This window comes from Peromyscus eremicus, chromosome 14, assembly GCF_949786415.1.
Source record: "Peromyscus eremicus chromosome 14, PerEre_H2_v1, whole genome shotgun sequence".
Lineage (NCBI taxonomy): Eukaryota > Metazoa > Chordata > Mammalia > Rodentia > Cricetidae > Peromyscus > Peromyscus eremicus.
Genome location: NC_081430.1, coordinates 22,455,497 through 22,474,375, shown reverse-complemented (window position 1 = coordinate 22,474,375; position 18,879 = coordinate 22,455,497). Strand labels below are relative to the sequence as shown.

The 18,879-nt window shown below is 35.7% G+C and overlaps 1 protein-coding gene across 3 annotated transcripts in view; it reads right to left on the bottom strand.

Annotated features, from left to right (window-relative positions):
* Nucleotides 1-18,879, bottom strand: part of Arhgap5 (Rho GTPase activating protein 5) — a 78,077-nt gene that overhangs the window by 25,369 nt on the left and 33,829 nt on the right. For 2 of the 3 annotated variants that reach the window (XM_059280033.1, XM_059280032.1), the window contains exon 3: nucleotides 6,980-7,127. In XM_059280033.1, coding sequence (XP_059136016.1) covers nucleotides 6,980-7,127 — 148 coding nt within the window. The remainder of the gene's footprint in view (nucleotides 1-6,979; nucleotides 7,128-18,879) is intronic. The other variant, XM_059280034.1, reaches the window with a different exon arrangement.

Here is an 18,879-nt window from a genome sequence, read left to right as displayed (position 1 = left end):
AAATCAATTGAAATAGTTCTTTAACAACTGTCACCTACTGTGTGATATGTTAAGGATACTTCAGCCCTACCCAAAAAAAAAAAAAAAAAAAAAAAAAAAAAAAAAAAAAATCCAAAGCCAATCAACCAAACAAAAAAACCAAAACCAAACCAACAAAAACCAGAAGCATACATGACATGAAAACAGACATAAGTAGGAAGCTATTTAAAAAAGTGTAAAAGCATACCAAAAACTATAATGGATCCTGGTGAATAATTCTTGTAATGTTTTCCAGAGCTCAAAAGTGTAAGAAAAGACACATAAAGCTGCCATGCTGTGCCATCTCTGCCATGAGGAATCTATCCCTTTGTTACCATAAACTAATATAATACCTTTGTTCTTTGTTTTGTGTTTTTTGGTTCATGGCAATAGAAAAGTAACATAATAAAGCTAAACCAATAAACCCTCAAAAGATGACTTTGATTATTGCATATATCATTATTCAAGATAAGAACATATTGGCTGCAGCTGGGTGACTGTTTCATAACCCAATGTGATTGATATCAACAAGAAAAGAGAAAATGGACCAGTGAGATGGTTCAGTGGCTAAAGATGCTTTAGGATCCACATAGGGATGAAGAACTGGCTCCCCCAGTCATCCTCTGAGTTGCACATGCACGTGCGCGCATGCGCGCACAAACACAAATAATAATTATTTTAAAAATAAGTAAAAAGAGAAAACCCCCAATGAGAACGCCAAAGGCAAAGGCTGTAACACACCTGTGAACCAAGGGATCATAACTGAAGTCAAGAACAAAAAGGAATTCTACCTAGACTTTCAGATAGCAAAACCCTGCTGACGTCACTCATGATTCTAGCCTTCAGATACGACACGTAACTTTGTAATTTTATTCTAGTCACTTTCTAAAGGTCTTTATATAGCAGCCTCAGGAAACTAACAGAGAAGAAGCTTCCTCAACAGGGTAAGTAATAGTTATGAAATCCCAAAGACGACAAAAAACTATCTATCTCCTAGATAAGGAATATGACAAAGGCCCTGCTTTCACACTGGAACTCATCAATGTGTTAAAAATCCAGTACAAAGAAACAAAGTCATACAAAATACAAAGTAAAGCTATACCTACTTAGAAAATATTATATGTATGTGTGTGTGTATATATATATATACACACACACATACATACATACACACACACACTCACGCGCACACAGAGACACACGAGAAATTCCAAAGAATACATACAAACCAAAAACTAATAGAGCTAATAAAAATAATTCAGCCAAATTACAGGGTTAATATACAAAACACTGTATATGCCAGAATTTCACTTAAAAAAATTAAAAAATTACAACTGAATAGTATCCAATAAAATGCTCAGGAATATTTGTACAAAGGATTTGGAAAAAAAAAAATCAAGGAATAGTTAAACAAGTGAAAAAATACCAAGCATCCATGAACTGAAAGACAATATTGCTTATGGCAATACTATCAAAATAATCTACAGATTTTTTTATTTAATTATTACATATTAAAAGGAAAATAAAAGTGAGAATGAAGACACACAAGCACACAGAACACAAGTGTTAGTGATATTGTAAACGGTGATGATCTTTCATGCACTGCTGGTCAAACGTAAAACAGTATCCATTGTGGAAAACTGATAGTTCTTAAAAAAGTGAAACAGTTACTGAATGACGCAGCAATTCCATTCCTCTAAAAACCTACTGAAATAGAGAACACTTGAACAAATTCTTGTATATGAATGTTTACAGTACAACTACTCACAACAGTCAAGAGGTAGAAGCCATCTGAATGTGTCTACCAAATTATAAAGGAGATAAAATATGATACATGCTGCAACATAGGTAAATCGCAAAAAACATGTTAACGCTAAGAACTAGAAAAATATTCATATACTATATACTTATATGATATATGCAGAATAAATAACCCACTGGGACAGAAAGCAGATTAGTAAGCTGGACAAAGTGGGGAATAGGGAACTCTTATAAGGATAAGAGTTTCTTCAGGGTTTTAAAAATGTTCTGGGTGGCTTTACAATACTAAATGCAATATGGATCACTGGGTTGGTATACTTTAATAAGGTTAGCTTTAAGTTTGTGAATTTTACCTTAATAAACAGTAAGAAAATTAAGTTATTTAATACTTATAACCATGATTCTTTATTTTCTTCTCTGGTTTTAGGACTTCTGTTTTGCATAGTCTGCTAACATTTTGAACTTTTCTTCTCTAAATGTTGATCCTGAATTTCATTAACATAGAGCTTACATTAGTATTTATAAACTGACAATTATTAAATTAGCATCTGAAACTCAAAACACGTTCCTGAGCTCTGTGGCCACACATGCAACAGAGTCTTTTACTAGGATATTCTACAGACACATTAGATGCAACATGTCCAAACTATTTTGAAAAGTTTTATTTTACTATGATTCTATGTACATTAGTATGGACATTGCTTCCACCATGAGGAATTAACTGCATGAAAATTATCCTCCCATAGTAAATAACTAAAAACAGGGGAAAAAATAAACATTTTTTAAAAAAGTACTAAATACTCAGCTCAAAACTGTTAACTAGTCGGGCAGTGGTGTAGGCCTTTAATCCCAGCACTCGGGAGGCAGTGTCAGGTGGATCTCTGTGAGTTCAAGGCCAGCCTTGGCTACAGAGTGAGATCTAAGATGACACCAAAACTTCACAGAGAAACTCTGTCTCGAAAAACCAATAAATAAATAAATAAATAATGCAATAAATAAATAATAAAATAAAAAAACAAAACAAAACAAAACAACTGTTAACCATAGGGAAAAGCAAATGAGATAAGCCATGTGAATGCCTAGAGAATCTTCAGATGATAGTGAACAGAGGTGGAAACCTCATAGGCCAAGACAATTTAGCAGCTATAGAGAAGAGATCAGAAAGACTGAAGTCTAATTTGTGGGCCACAGCACCAGAAATGGAGATACACAGTTAAGAGCCCCATACATGTAATGGACAAAAATCTCTACAAACTGGCTGATAACTGTACATGTATGAAAAGAAAGTTCCCGTAGCCAGGAATTAAAAATTATTCTGAAAATATCTTTTAATAAATAGAGAGTTAAGTAAAATCTTGCTACAGTAAGTAATTCTAACTACGTATCAGACTAAACAGTACTCTGGATCCTTAACATTTTAGCAAATTTAATCTAGCAACATAAAAAAAGTATAAAACATTATGACCCAGTGGTATTTGTCTCAGGAATTCAAGGTTAGTTTACTTGAAAAATCAACCAATGTAATTCACTATATGAAAGCAAATAAAAACATTATAATCATCTCTGAAGATGCAGAGAAACTTTATCACAAAATTAACACCCAGCCAGACTGAAGGGTTTTCATCAAAACTGGACTCTATGGAGATGAAACAAGATGCCTAAGGATGTGATCTTCATATAGAACATCCTCATTTACATGGCCCTGATGCAAGTCCTCTGTGTATCTTAAAGAAATCAGACAGCGTATGAAAACTGGGAGTCACCTGAAGGTAAGACATGAAGGGTCTAGTTACAATTTCTTCTACCTGATAGTAGACTGGCCCAAAGGGCCAAGACTCTGAACAAACATAAAATCCTTCTTGGTAAGAACAAGCTGCATTGTAGTAACTGACCTTCACAGTTAAACTACAACATGATTTGGGAAGTACAAAGAAATGTCTTGTGATCATAGTGTGCCCTTTGCCCACAATATCCAGCCACTATGAATGTTGATGTAATTGTAAATAATGTTAAGCCCCACTTTTAAAAAGTGTTAATTATAGTGAGACTATGACTAAAATGACACTGTCTCAGTAGCCACTTCTATTTACTCTTGTTTTTACTTCTATCCAGAGTGTTATTTGTGAAGGGTTTTATGGATGTAGGCACATAACTGCAAGGACATTTAAGCACAGGACAATTAATATCTATTTTATTAAAATACTGGTGTACAGCTGGGCAGCAGTGGCGCATGCCTTTAATCCCAGCATTCGGGAGGCAGAGCCAGGAGGATCTCTGTGAGTTCAAGGCCAGCCTGGTCTATAGCGTGAGATCCAGGGCAGGCACCAAACCACATAGAGAAACCCTGTCTCGAAAAACCAAAAAAATACTGGCGTACAAAAAAAGCAACAACATCATTGGGGAAAATTCTAGGAACATTAGAATATTTTCTCAACATAACAGAGCATTAAAAAAAGATTTAAAAATGGCAACAGGACTTGGATGTAGCTTATTGGTAGATAGCTGGCCTAGCACACACAGGACCCCACCAGGTCTGACCTTCAGCATCAGAGATAAAATACAACAGCTAACATTATACACAATTATAGAACACTAGATGCTGTCTGAGGCAAATGGAAATTGTCTATATAATACATAATATTTTTTATGTAAATTCTGACAATAAAGTTGATTCATTGACTCTTAAACCCATCATGTTTTTATCAAGACTGTTCAACATTTAATCTTCTAAACAAGAGAGCTGATTATAATGAATGCTCATGACTTATAACAGAGCTTAGAATCTATAAATGGCTAAAATAAAACTTTAAAATAATGACTACCATTTCTACATCTTCATTTATTATAAACTACAAGCTGAACTTTATGGTGGTTACTATGCTGTAGGTCACATGAGAGCTGTCAACTGAACTCTCTTTTTTTGAGACCAGGTCTCACTACTTAGCCCAGGCTGACCTGACACAGCGTCATGAGTTGAGGAGTAATAGGGAGGGGTACCACCACCACATAAATTGAGTTCTTCATGAGTTGAGGAGTAATAGGGAGGGTACCACCACCACATAAATTGAATTCTTAAGCAACTGACAATCGGTGCCAAACTGATAATCAGTTTAAAAATCAGTAATAAAAACAAGCAATATACAAGAAGATTCTAGTTTCATTCTTCTATTCTATAGGTATTGTATTTCCATATATTTAAGTATATTTCTATCAAAGCACATTACTTATTATAATAATGTGCACATTACTTATTATTTGATCTATAGACTAATTCAAGTTAAAAACTGAATTAGAATCACAGTCACTTCCCTCAAGACAGGTCACTTGATTACTATGAAAATACTCTAGAAACTGGCATTTTAAAAAAAATAAATTTTCATTCTATTGGTAAATGCTAAACCCATTGTTATTTTAATATTTTTCAATCACTGAAGAAAATCATTTTCTAAATCCTCAGTCATATCCGCAGGCCTACAGGTGGAATGCAGTTCAGTTGGTAGAGATGCTTTCCTAGTATTCGGGAAGCACTGGGTTTGATCCTCAAAACCAGATAAAACACAATCTAGTTGTGCATGCCTTATATCCTAACTAGCACTTGGGAAGTAGAAGAGTAACACAAGTTCAAGGTCAGCCTAGAATACATGAGATCCCTTCCCCAAACAACAACAAACATGTTGTATTCACAAGGCCTAAATATATTACTACAGAAAATGAGAAGTCAGTAAGTCCAAAGCAGAGAGCTAGTATTAGAAAAATCTTTGCATTTGTTTTTCCTGTCTTAACTTCGAACAAGAAATTTGTCTACCACTCATTTCTTAAGTGTTTGTTGAAGGAAAGAAAATGTAAGTTAATTCACATCAAATGTAGACTCTAAAAATTAACATGTACCAATTGAATGGAGATATATATTATGTCAATCATGATACTAGTAAATAACAGTACTTTCCTATATTCTATCCCTTACTAAAACCAGAAGTCATCATTCCTCATCAAATAGACAAACTGGTTATGTACAGAAATAAGCTGATAATTGGAATAAAAGGTAGGGCATCCATGAGCAAAACTAAGCATGATTATTTAGATAAGACATGGCTATACTAGTTCAAACAAACAAACAAAAAAACCCAAAAGCTTATATATCTCAAAAAGAACATTACAAGCAAATAAAGCTAAAACTGATGTAGCTCGTGTTTTTAAACTTTTTTATAATTGAAGTTCATTCAATCACTCAGGTCCACGGTTAATTTCGAGCTCATTTAAAATATGCTCAATAGTCAGGTATGTTGGCAAATGCCTTTAATCCCAGCATCCAGGAGGTAGAGGCAGCAGGATTTCTGTGAGTTTGAGGATAAACTGATCTACACAGTTCCACAGATACAAAGTGAGGCCTTGTCTCAAAAACAATAAATAAAATACACTCAAGCATATTTTTTTTCAAATCTATTTCCCAACACTTACTACCCCAACTCTGATTTTTTTCATTTTTTTTTTTTTTTTGGTTTTTCAAGACAGGGTTTCTCTGTGTAGCTTTGCGCCTTTCCTGGGACTCACTTGGTAGCCCAGGCTGGCCTCGAACTCACAGAGATCCGCCTGCCTCTGCCTCCCAAGTGCTGGGATTAAAGGCGTGTGCCACCACCGCCCGGCGATTTTTTTCAGTTTTAATGATCTATATTACAGCAAAGCAAACATAAATGCAAACCTGTTTTTAGAACTGTGAAGATATCTATACATTCCTTATAAACATAATTCAAACCATATAAAACGATATCAAGCTAGAACTGCTGAATAAATAGGAAATCACACACAGAATGAACTGCCATTTGTAAATATATAATTATGGCTTTAACTTTTAAAAGAAAACTACTCATGTGTAAAATAAGTAACATAAATAGTATTAGGTTGAAAATATTTTTAAAAAATTATAAAAGTAATCTCTTAATATTATAGCTATTATAAATTTCAGAATTAGGTAAGTTTAATATTTTAACTTTCAACATATTTATTATGTTCAAGATCTTCAAAATTACTACTGATCAACAATAAAGTTCCAGATAACTACCTTCAAGGTGACTGAAATGGCACTAATGGGAACTATAAGGCTCAAATAAAGCTTTAACATATCACAAACATCTGACAAACTGTTATTGTACCAAAAATGCAAATATAAATCAAATCTCATGTATTGATTCTTCTAGCCTACCTGTGTCTTCAATAAATTCCACACATTTTTCAACAAACAGTGGTATAGGCTTCTCAGCTGTAACCAGATCCTGGAGGGGCATCCCAAAGTAATTACTTTCCCAATTCCTACGTGTTGGTGGATTGAAGGTCTTAGTTTTCTTTTTCTGCTATAAGAAAACATATTCAAATTAAAACTATTAATGTTTATCTTCTCCAGAATATTTCCAAGCAACGTAAATAAATACTTTGGACCAAAAGAAGTAAAAGTCACATTCAATCCAAGTGCCCAGTAATATTTGCCCTGATAAATTCTGCTGTATGTAAACTAGAGAGACAGAAATGAACAGGGAAAAAAAAAATAAAAGGCTGACTAGAAGAAAATGGTCTCTTTGAAAAATAAATGGACTGGATAAATAAGAGATTGGAAAAAAATAATTTCTCAATGTTAACACAAAGGACAATAACTAACATCCCTCCTTGTTTTATATGTGGTCAACTTTATTTAGCCTTCGAGGTAAACTGTGATTCTGTATGAACTTTTCTTTGTAAGAACAAGTTATGCTCGACTGATTATAAACTTTCAATGTCACCACCACCCTTCTCTTCCTATCTACTCCCTTTACATTTTAACATCGTTTTCTGAAGGAACACACATAACATCTTCAGAAAAGTAAAGAAATGAAACAAAATCTAACATTAGAGAGAAAATGGATTCTTTACTAGGAAGTGAACATGTTAAAAACACAATGAACACTGTCTGAAATCCATCTGTTCAGGAGACAGATACTAACTCAACTTTCTGGACTAGATGTTATCTCCAAAGATGATGCTGTTGCAAACACCCAGTTGGGGTTTCTGAAGTATAGGAAGATGAAGTCTTCAAACACAAAAAGAAATGTTAGAGCACTTTCATTCACAACCTTAGATTCTTTCAGTCTAACTTCATATACAAATTTTTTATTTTCCCTGGTATAAACCAAACCAACCAAATAAACAAAAATAAATAACAGCATGCACACCCCGACACAAATTCATACAGTGAGTAAGCATTGTTGCAGACTTACAAATAGGACAAAACCACACTTTGCAGTCAGAAAAGTGGAGCAAGAAGAGTAAGCACAGATACCATCATCTTATCTAATGCCCAAAAACATCTCTCATTTTCCCCATTCTTTCTACAGGAAACTTGTTTTAGTCTCTACACTGGACACCTTGAATATTTTAGTCCTTTCACTCAGCAAACTGCCAGAGCTCATGAAATCTAACTTTCAAATCCTCAGTCACTAACACTTCCTAGTAAGAAAGAGAATACACAACTCTTAGTAAGCAAAGACTATTTACAATAGGTCATTAGTATTCTGGCTCAAAACCTAACTTACCTAGTTAAACAGTCTATAATCTTATTCTCCAACTGACCACCACCAAATGTCCAGGAAGTAGCAGAAACTGTACTTAAAAGCCAGGTAGAGGTAAGTGGCTAAGTTCTTTTTTCTTGGAAGTAAGATCCTTTTCAAGTTACAAACTAGTAGCTGCATTACAATTTGAATGGAAAAGGACAACCTGAAGCAAAACTTTTTTTGTCTGTTTACTGCTAAAGAAACTGCACCTCTACTCACCAGCAATGTCCAGGATATAACAGTGTAACAGAAATGAAGAGGTAAAGAACTCTTAGTCTGTAAAGTTAAAGAGTTACTTTTTTTTTTAAGTGTAAGATAGCTGGGGCTGGAAAGATGGCTCAGTGATTAAGAGAATGTACTGCTCCCGAAGACAACTTGAGTTTGGTCCCCAGCACCCATCTACAAGTATCTGATGTCTCTGGCCTTCACAGGCACCTGTACTCACATGCACATACCTATATAAGCATGGACACACAAACACACACATATATAAAATTAAAAATAATTTTTTAAAAGTAAGCTGTCTAGTTAGTCTTAAATGTTGCAATTCACTGTTAAGAGATTACATTTTTATTATTGGCCATTCAAAACCAATTTAAACTCTGAGATGACTGAAGTAATTATATCCCCACTTGATGTTGGGGAGAGGAAAAAGTAAAGTCTTAACTTTGTTTTAGAACACCTGAATATTTCACTAAATTTGGTGGGTTAATAAAAGGAATCAAAATAAGGTAGATTATCTGGCATAAGCTCAAAAGTGTACTTCTAGGCCCTAAGTTAACAAGGCAGGGGATTTAATTCTGAAACCACCAGGTATGGTGCTACTAATCTACTACAATAAAAAGGCAAGATCTTAGAGCAAGGACTTTTCAGCAGCTCTAAGGGACACTTTAATACAGGTCTGCTCTGATAATCATTATAGGGGAGGAGACCAACCTATATGACCAGTCTGTTTCCTAAGGATACTGCCACAAAGAGGTTTACAAGCTAAAAAGTAATCTGGGGCAGGGCATATGGTGTACACCTACAGCCTTAGTACTGTGAGGCTGAGCTAGCCAGAATGCTGCTAGTTCAAAGTCAGTCTGGGTCACAAAGTCAACTCAACCTAGGGTATGTAGATAAACTATTTAAAAAAAGAAAGAAAAGGTGTTTTAGATCAGATACACCTTTCAAAATGAGTTACAATGCGTACAGCTCTTTTTGGTCTATAATTCATAGTTCTTAGCCAGCAGAATCACTCCAGGGAGTTCCTCAAGAATTCAGGGATTTGTTGTTGAGATAAGGTTCCATTCTGTAGCCCAAGGCTGCCCCCATGTTGTGGGCTATTTGTACACTGTGTGAGATATATTGCTGTGATTGGTTTAATGAAGAGCTAGATGGCCAATAGCTAGACAAGAGGTATAGGCAGGACTTCCAGGAAAAGAGAGGACTCGGGGAAGAAGGTGGAGTCGCCAGTCAGACATGGAGGAAACAGCATGGACAGTATGGAGAGATGAGGTAATGAGCCACATGACAGAATGTAGATTAAAATAAAACATAGGGCCAGGTGGTGGTGGCGCATGCCTTTAATCACAGCACTTGGGAGGCAGAATCAGGTGGATCTCTGTGAGTTCGAGGTCAGCCTGGGCTACAAAGTGAGTTCCAGGAAAGGCTCCAAAGCTACACAGAGAAATGTGTCTTGAAAAATAAAAATAAAAAATAAATAAAATGTAGATTAAAATAAATGGGTTACTTTAAATTATAAGAGCTAGTAGGACAAGTCTAAGCTAAGGCCAAGCGTTCATAATAAGTCTCCATGTTGTTATTTGGGAGCTGGCTGGTGGTACAGAGACTCATTACAAATGGCGTACAACTTGGGGGCATGTACACAGAGCCCACTGTTCACAGCATACAGAGGTGAGGCTCTTTTAAGAGGCCCTGCTGTGTGGCAGAGCACTTAAGCAACTGGCATGCTAGGTAAAAATGCCTGCCACTGGGACTCAGCCAATCTCCAGTGCTAGGGCAGTACCATGCAGTACTGTCCAGTACTGCTGAAGCTGACATGAGGCTAGGTCCTCGGGGAAGGGGAGGGGGGAGTGGCAGCCAACAGCCAGAGCTGCTCAGCAGCCACTTAGCAGTTTAAGGTTTGGCACACATCAGAGTACACTGCAAGTGAGTGGCTACTGGCACTTAATAAAGTCAGGTCCAGAATGAGAAAATCTCTGAACAGATATAGATGCTAATGAAAATGGTTATAGACCATCATAGGAAAAATACAGTTTAAAGATAATAAATTCTTTAAAAAAGGAATAAAGTAATATAAAAAGAATAAGCCACAAAAAGACTGGATATACACAGGGTGTCTGGATCCTGTACAGTAATTTGTTGACTCTGAAATTTTTAAATGCTCATGTACAAAAATACAATAGCTGCTGAGACATTGGATTATGGAAACTGCTAAATTGAATCAACCTATTTATTTTAAGAATGTCTTAACTTCAAAATGGAAGTCAGAAAATATGTTGCATTGGGGAGAGGTTATGCTTTTGTTTCCACAGGAAATAAAAAGTTACGGTTCTCTTCAAAATTAGTAAGGATCTTGGCTACAGAAATGAGGGGGAAAAAAAACAAGAAAGACAACAGGACAGATGATGTATAAGCTGATCCCCTGACATGGGAACAGCTCTGAGACTGGATGAAACATGGTAAATCTTGTTGGCTAGAGTCCTCATGACTTATTATAAGCCATCCTTTCATATGACATGGATAGAGATTTATATTAGTTTGGTTATACAGTCCAAATGGACTTATAAAGTAGATTGGTGCCTTTTACCTGCTCAAACACAGAATAAAAAAAATCTTTAGCTGACTTGTGCACACTGTACATTCCATACTTGTGTTAATGCAGGTATATGTCACCTTTAAAAGCTTGTGTGTTTTCAGAAAGAATAAAAGGACCATACACCAATGAAAACAAGTAGCTCAGATAATCCAGCCTCTCAGAATGCCTCTGTTGCAGTTTTCTCAAAATCTGCATCCAGAACAACTTCAAAGCTGCTAGCTGAGAAGATCCAGCTTCAAGCGATATTCCAATCCAGGACTTCAGATAAGATATGCACTGTACTTCCCCAATACACAGAGACAGTACAACAAACTATACAGCTAGCTCTCCCAGGACCTCAGCAGTATCCCAATTTTCTCAGGGTCCCCTAAAGATGCCACTGCCCCCAAACAACAGGAAGCAGTCTAGAGAACATGATGTCCACATTCCCAAGAGGCGAGGTTTTTGGTCATTCGGTGGATTATAGATGTTTGTCATTGTTTAGGGGGTTGGTAACAAGTTGTTATTGGCCACGATCAGGAAAAAAGCTGAAAGATTATATTCAGGGATCTCTTTCTGAAGGGAAAAAGGGGGCATATAGTATAGGAATGATGGGATAAACAGGTGGATTGTTGAGTTTACTTTTCAACAACCACTAGTCTCAAATACTTTACAGTGGTATGGATTTTGGTATACTGATACAAATTTAAGGTTATTTTTGTTATACTGTATATATGTTTCTATTGTACCTATTCTGCTCATTTAAAATGTAATATATAATTAAGAAACACAGGTTAGTAGTTAGCCATCTATAATAATCAAAACATGTAGTCATGTTAGGTATGTTTTCAAGGTTAAACAGAGATATATTTTAAATAGACAGATGGTCTTCAAGCACTTCAAAGACCTATGGAATATGACATTTAAAATATTTCAATAACCTAAGGCTTTTCATGACAGTGAGACACGTCTGCTCCTGGCAGTACCAATTTACTTTAAAATAAAGAATGATGGTCATTGAAGAACCTCCATATGGAGTTTACTTTCCTTTATTTTTTTAATAATTTATTTTTATTTTTTGTGCATTGGGTGTTCTGCCTATTTGTGTATCTGTGTGAGGGTGTCAGATCTTATAGTTACAGACAGTTGCTAGCTGCCATGTGGGTGCTAGGAATTGAACTCATGACCTCTGGAAGAGCAGTCAATGCTCTTAACCACTGAGCCATCTCATCTCTCCAGACCTGGAGTTTACTTTCTTTGTGGCAAAAGTTAGTCACTGGGCAAGAAATTGCCCTTGCCTCAACTGCTGACAGTATGTTGCCCAAATGAGACAAGCAAGACACAAAAGAAAGCAACTGATGCACTTTGCCAAAACAAGGTAGAACAGTCCTTCAAAATTCCTGCTTCACAGAAAAGTCTGTCAGATATCCTAGGCCTGAAGGGTGAAGATAGATGCCTCAAAGTTGCAGAGAAACTTTGGGGTAAGGGATAACTGTCCAGATAGCTGTTTCTGTCATTTCTATAGTTCTGGAAGTCGTCTGCTCTCCACTTCCTGTTTACTCAGATAATATTATATCCTTCTTGGGTCTCTGATGGAGTTGAAGACTAGATAGTTATAATTAGTCCTCCTTGTTACCAAACTCAAAAAAGAAGCTTATATAAAAGATGTAAAGTTTATAAGATTGAGAAACATAAAAGCTTAAATTGTTTATCTAAGAAAATGTTTTGAGATCTAAAAAGATAAATTTGCCATATACAGATAGAATGAACATTGTAAATGTATTTCTTACTTGACTGTCCTTATAGTATATGATTTTACTGTATTAGAGTTAAAATCTCCCCCCACCCCCTTTTTTCTTTTTGTTTTTTTTCAGACAGGGTTTCTCTGTGAAACAGTCCTAGAACCTTTCCATTTTATTTAGACAAAAATGGGGGAGGGGGAATGTTGTGGGCTATTTGTACACTGTGTGAAGATATACTGCTGTGATTAGTTTAATAAAAAACATCCAGTAGCCAGGCAAGAGGTATAGGCAGGACTTACAAGCACAGATAAGACTCTGGGAAGAAGAAGGCAGAGTCACCAGCCAGACATGGAGAAAGCAGCATGGGCAGTATGAAGAGATGAGGTAACCAGCTACTCGACAGAACATACATTAAAATAAATGGGTTAATTGAAGTTATAAGAGCTAGTGGGACAAGCCTAAGAAAGGCCAAGCTTTTATAATTAATAATAAATCTGTGTCATTATTTGATAGCTGCTGGCAGGACAGAGACAGACTTGTTACATATGTCTCCCTCCACTTCCCAAGTATGAAGATTTACGTATCTGACAAATGCAGGATTTTAAGCTCTCCACATTGAGATTCATCCCTTGGCTAGAGTTACTGATCTATAAAGCCATTAATTCACACTAACTCAAAATAACATATAATTTAAAACCAATAAACTAAGACTAGATAACTACAACTTTTTTTTTTTTTTTTTTTTTTCGAGACAGGGTTTCTCTGTGTAGCTTTGCACCTTTCCTAGGACTCACTTGGTAGCCCAGGCTGGCCTCGAACTCAGAGATCCGCCTGGCTTTGCCTCCCGAGTGCTGGGATTAAAGATAACTACAACTTTTATAAAATGCTACCTGGTTCTCTGAAATAAGAGAAAAACAAGGATATATGTTGTTTATATAAATAGCTTGTTGGTTTTTTTTTACATTTAGTGAGAAATGAAGTCTCCAATTAAAAAATGTCAATGAAAAACAAGATCTGATTTATAATGACACAATTTTAATTGTTACTACCTTCATAAGCAAGAATTTATGCTATTTATACTGCTATTTTTAAAACAAATTTTATGTCTGCAAAATCATGCTTATATTTGCAAATAATGTAAACTATGTTATTAATTAAATGTATAGCAGATAGTTTAAATTCTCAGTATAAATGAACAGACAAGGAAGACAAATAGTTTTCTCCCCTCCCCCTTAGTGCAACAATATCAGCAACATACTCATATAAACATTATAATGAATAATGTTAAAACCTTATAAACATAAACTCTGAACAAAACTTAAGCACAGCTAGGCTTTCAAAGAACTTAAGAAAGCAAGAAAATCTGGAACTCTCTTAGACATTGTTTTTGAGATAAAAATTAAATGCAAAACAAGATAAATGAAGAAATGTAAAGAAAATCTTTTGGCAGCAGCAGAAAAGAAAAGACTATGACTAAAAACATCAGAATAAAATATTAAGGATCATTAGCATGCTACCTTTTTACCAGATCACTCCTATTACATATACCCAAATACATGGAGTTTGCTCTCAATTTTTTAAAAATTTCATGTATATGTACTTTATTTACAACATCCCTTTCCCCTCCATCTTCTCCCTCCAGTTTCCTCTCTAGAAACACACCCACTACTCTCAAATTCATGGCCTCTTTTAAACTTTTGTCATACAAACATATGCATATATACACAAATTAATATATATACAACTTTCTGAGTCTACTTAGCTTTACTCATGTGTATATTTTTAGGGTTGACCATTTGATATAAGATAACCAATTATGGGGTTCATCCCTGGGGAAGATGGATTTTCCATCTCAAGTCATTAATTGTCTATAGCTCTTTATCTAGGAGTAGGGTTTGCTCATGTTTAAAAAAGAAGTCTCTCCTTGTTAGCTGCTGAGCTAAGATACTGGGTATACTTCTGATAGACAAACCATGCAGACATCATTTGTACTAGCTGGCTCCAATTTTCCTTCCTTCACTCTTAAACATGCACTCAAATTAGTCCCCATGACACTCAACATGCTTCTAAATCCATCTGATAAAGTACAGATGATTGTTTTCCAACAGTTCTCAGTTCTCATTTTCCTTGACTTCTTAGCAGTCTCTTTAGTGGACTTCAAGGAGACCATCCTATTACTTTGTGGCATATTTTTCAGCATACTCTGTAATAATGGTATGAATGACTCATACCTCACCCTTGATTATCTTCTCCATATACACTCACCCTCTTGGTTATGCCATCTACATACTGATAATGCAAACGAATAGTCGAATGCACCTTTCTCCTGAACTCTAAGTGATGTAAAATAACTTTACTCCAATGTCTAAGAGAGACTTTTTAACATGTCCAAAATTCCTGATGTTTTCCATAAAATAAACTATATGTTGCAAGATATTTGGTTATACTATGTAAAGATATGTCACTCTGAATGGTTTAATAAAGAGCTGAATGGCCAATAGCTACATAGGATTTCCAGGCACAGAGGATACTGGGAAGAAGGGCAGAGTCACAAGGAGACATGGAGGAAGACAAGGAAAACATGTAAGAGATGAGATAATAAGCCATGTGCCACAAGACAGAAAGTAAATTAATAGAAATGGGTTAATTTAAGTTTTAAGAGCTAGTTAGAAACAAGCCTAAGCTATCGACTAAGCTTTCATAATAAGTCTCTGTGTTGTGATGTGGGAGCTGGCTGGCAGACGAAGACTAACTACTTCTATACATGTCAATGGTTGGCAATTCTATTTCAAGTTGCTCAAACTAAAAATACTTAAGACATCTGTTGTGGAATCCTATCCTCTGGGTATGATATGGCCACTGCCATCTGTAAGTCATTTTAACTGTGATTACCCACAGAAGACTTTCGTAACATTAGGCCTATGTGGAATATTCCTTTACACTGTGTGAACATATGTTACTGTGATTGGCTTAATAAAAAACTGACTGGCCAATAGCTGGACATGATAAGGTTAGGGCAAGAGCTAAACAGAGAATGCTGGGAAGAAAGGTATAGTCAGAGGAATTATCAGCCAGAGATGGACATGCCATAGTGAGAAAAGGTACCAAGCCACGTGGCAAAGTGTAGATAAAAATATGGGTTAATTAAAAATATAAGAGTTAGCTAGTAACAAGCCTGAGCTATTGGCCAAGTGTTTATAATTAATATTAGCCTTCTGTGTTAGTTACTTGGGATCTGGCAGGTGGTAAAGAAAACTCCACCTACAGGTCTACTAACATTCTCTTGTAGATGAGGTGACACATGAGGTGGGTCACAAGGCAGCCCTACAAAGCATTTACTAATCATACAAGGTAGCTCATCTAACCCTGAGAATATATAAGTGGTTAACATTTCTGGGATTAAGGGAGATTCCGGTGGTGTAGTTGCCTGTGCTTCCACAAGTAACCTCCCATCTGTGCTCCTGAAAGTAAACCCAACTAAGCGCATTAGCTCACCAAACTAGAATAGAGTGGAACCATTTCTTTGTGCTACTCTCTGTGACATATCAGGGGTTTGTTCCCTGTTTGTCCCAGGAAAACTTATTCAACATAATCCTTTCTCTCTCTTTTCCTCCCACACCTTATTTCCAGTTGCTAAGCAGATGTATAGATTAGTAATCCAGATACATGATATAATGATAGCTTTGTGAACTCAAGGAATTAACAGTAAAGATAGTAAGAAAAAAAATAACATGTATTTCTATACAAGTGCTTTTACTGGTATTCCCTATAAAGCTAGGCCATTCTCAAGAGAGCAACCAGAACTCCCCAACAGATGGCCTGCAAGCCTTGCAATGCCACTTTATATTGACCTCATTCTCCACTGTTTTCATTATTTATTCCCTCCAGCTACATGGCTTCTTCGACAATTTAACATGTCAACAATGTTGTTGCATTAGCACTTTTGCATTGGCTGTTCTCTTTGTATCTCAAGGAAGCCCACAGTAAAAGCCATTAAATATTGAAATTCTGCTGCAGTCTTCCCCAGCCCTCTTCCACTACTAATCCCCACAACACTATATAACTTACTCATATCTCAATGCTATGTAATAGTCATATCTTATTTTTCTTTCTTTTGGGGGGAGGGGGAAGGATGTGGGAAGAGAAGACTTACCCTGACACAATATACAGGCTCTACCTAAGGAAAGGGATTTTCACCTATTTTGTTTGTCGATATACACCCAAAGATCAGAAACACTGCTTGTGAGATAAACTAGTACAAATGATAAAAAAAAAAATTAGTTTTAATTTTTAATCTTTATTAATCTAATTAAATCTAAAATTTAATCTTCTAAACTAACAAACTTAATTTTTATACAATAAATCCAGGTGAATCACTGAGATAAGAGTCATGTTGAACTCAACAAATGTCAAAGAATATTAAAGGCACCCAGACAGAATAAATAAACCACCAATAGTGGAGATGGGGAGGAATATACAGCTAGCTTCAAAGTTCAAGACAACTCTAAGATTCTCTGACAAGAGTATACACAGGAAAAGTGAGTATAAAAGAATTCTACAGTCATCTTAGCTTGGTGGCTCATGCTTGTAAAACTCCAGCATTTGGCAGCTAGGGTGAGGAGAATGCTCCAAGTTCAAGGACAGCTTGGGCTCAAAAGTGAGAACTTGACCCAATAAATTAATCTCTTTAAAAGTTATAAACATATAATGAAATATCAATAAAAGAACTTAGCATAGATTTTTCTATATTAAAACCTAAGAATGAACACTGTGTACAGTTAAACATTTTAAAAAAGCAACCAAAATCATGTTATTAAATAAAACCCAGATCTGGGGAAATGTCTCAATGGGTCAAAGTATACAAGCCTTGTACCAGTGTTTGCTCCCTGGAACCCAGGTAGAATGCTGGATGCAGTGGCATGCACCTGTAATCCTAGCACTTCTACTACAAGATGGGTAGTAGAGACAGAACTGGCAGGAATCTCATAGCCAGCTAGCCTGGAATATGCGGAGTAACAGAAACAAGACCCTGCTTCAACAAGGTTGGCAGGAACTGTCTATGGAAAGTTTTCCTCTGACCTCCTCACACTCATATACAAAAAATAAACACTAAAGACAAATAAAATATGATTTCTACTTTTTCAGGTAAAGTTATAAAAAAATTTTTGTTAAAAAGACTAAAAAGCCTCAACCTACTCTATAAGAAATGATCATAGGGCCTAAGAAATGGCTCAGTGGGTAATAGTTCTTGCTACCCAACCTGAGGTGAGTTCACTCTCTGGGATCTACATGGTAGGAGAGAACTAGCCCCAGCAAATTGTCCTCTGATTTCTGTGTGTTCATGCTATGTACATGCCCATATGCATACATATAAAAAAATTTAACTGCTATTTAAACTTCTTAAAAAGGAGATAACCCTAATACATATGGTATAAATATACATACAAATATATTAGGTATACCATATTTATGAATATAACACACATATGGTTGAGTATTAGAATATATTGGTGGCTGAGTTAAAAATAAACTGAAATGGGGCATAATTAAAGATAACTTAAAGATAAAAATAAGCATGCATGTGGCTAGTTTGATTTTTTTGGTAGGGTTTTTTGTGTGTGTGTGCGTGTTTCTGTTTGTTCTGTTTTGTTTTTGCTAAAGATGCATACAAAATAGAAAACAAGAAAAAAGGCAAACTGAAACATAAAAATAAATATAAATAGAGTAAGAACATCTATTTTAAGTCATGCAGACTAAGCACAAAAATAAACCTAATTAACCATTTAAAGAGAACCCAAAGCTTTAAAATGGAGAACTCAACAAATAATGTAGAAAAGGATCATATCTCAACGTAATAAAGGCTATACTCAACCAACCCACAGCTAGTGTCATACTGAACAGACTTCCTCTAAGATCAGGAAGAAAAGAAAGGTGTTCACCACTCCTTATTCAATACGCAAGGAGAAACTATGTGGGGCCA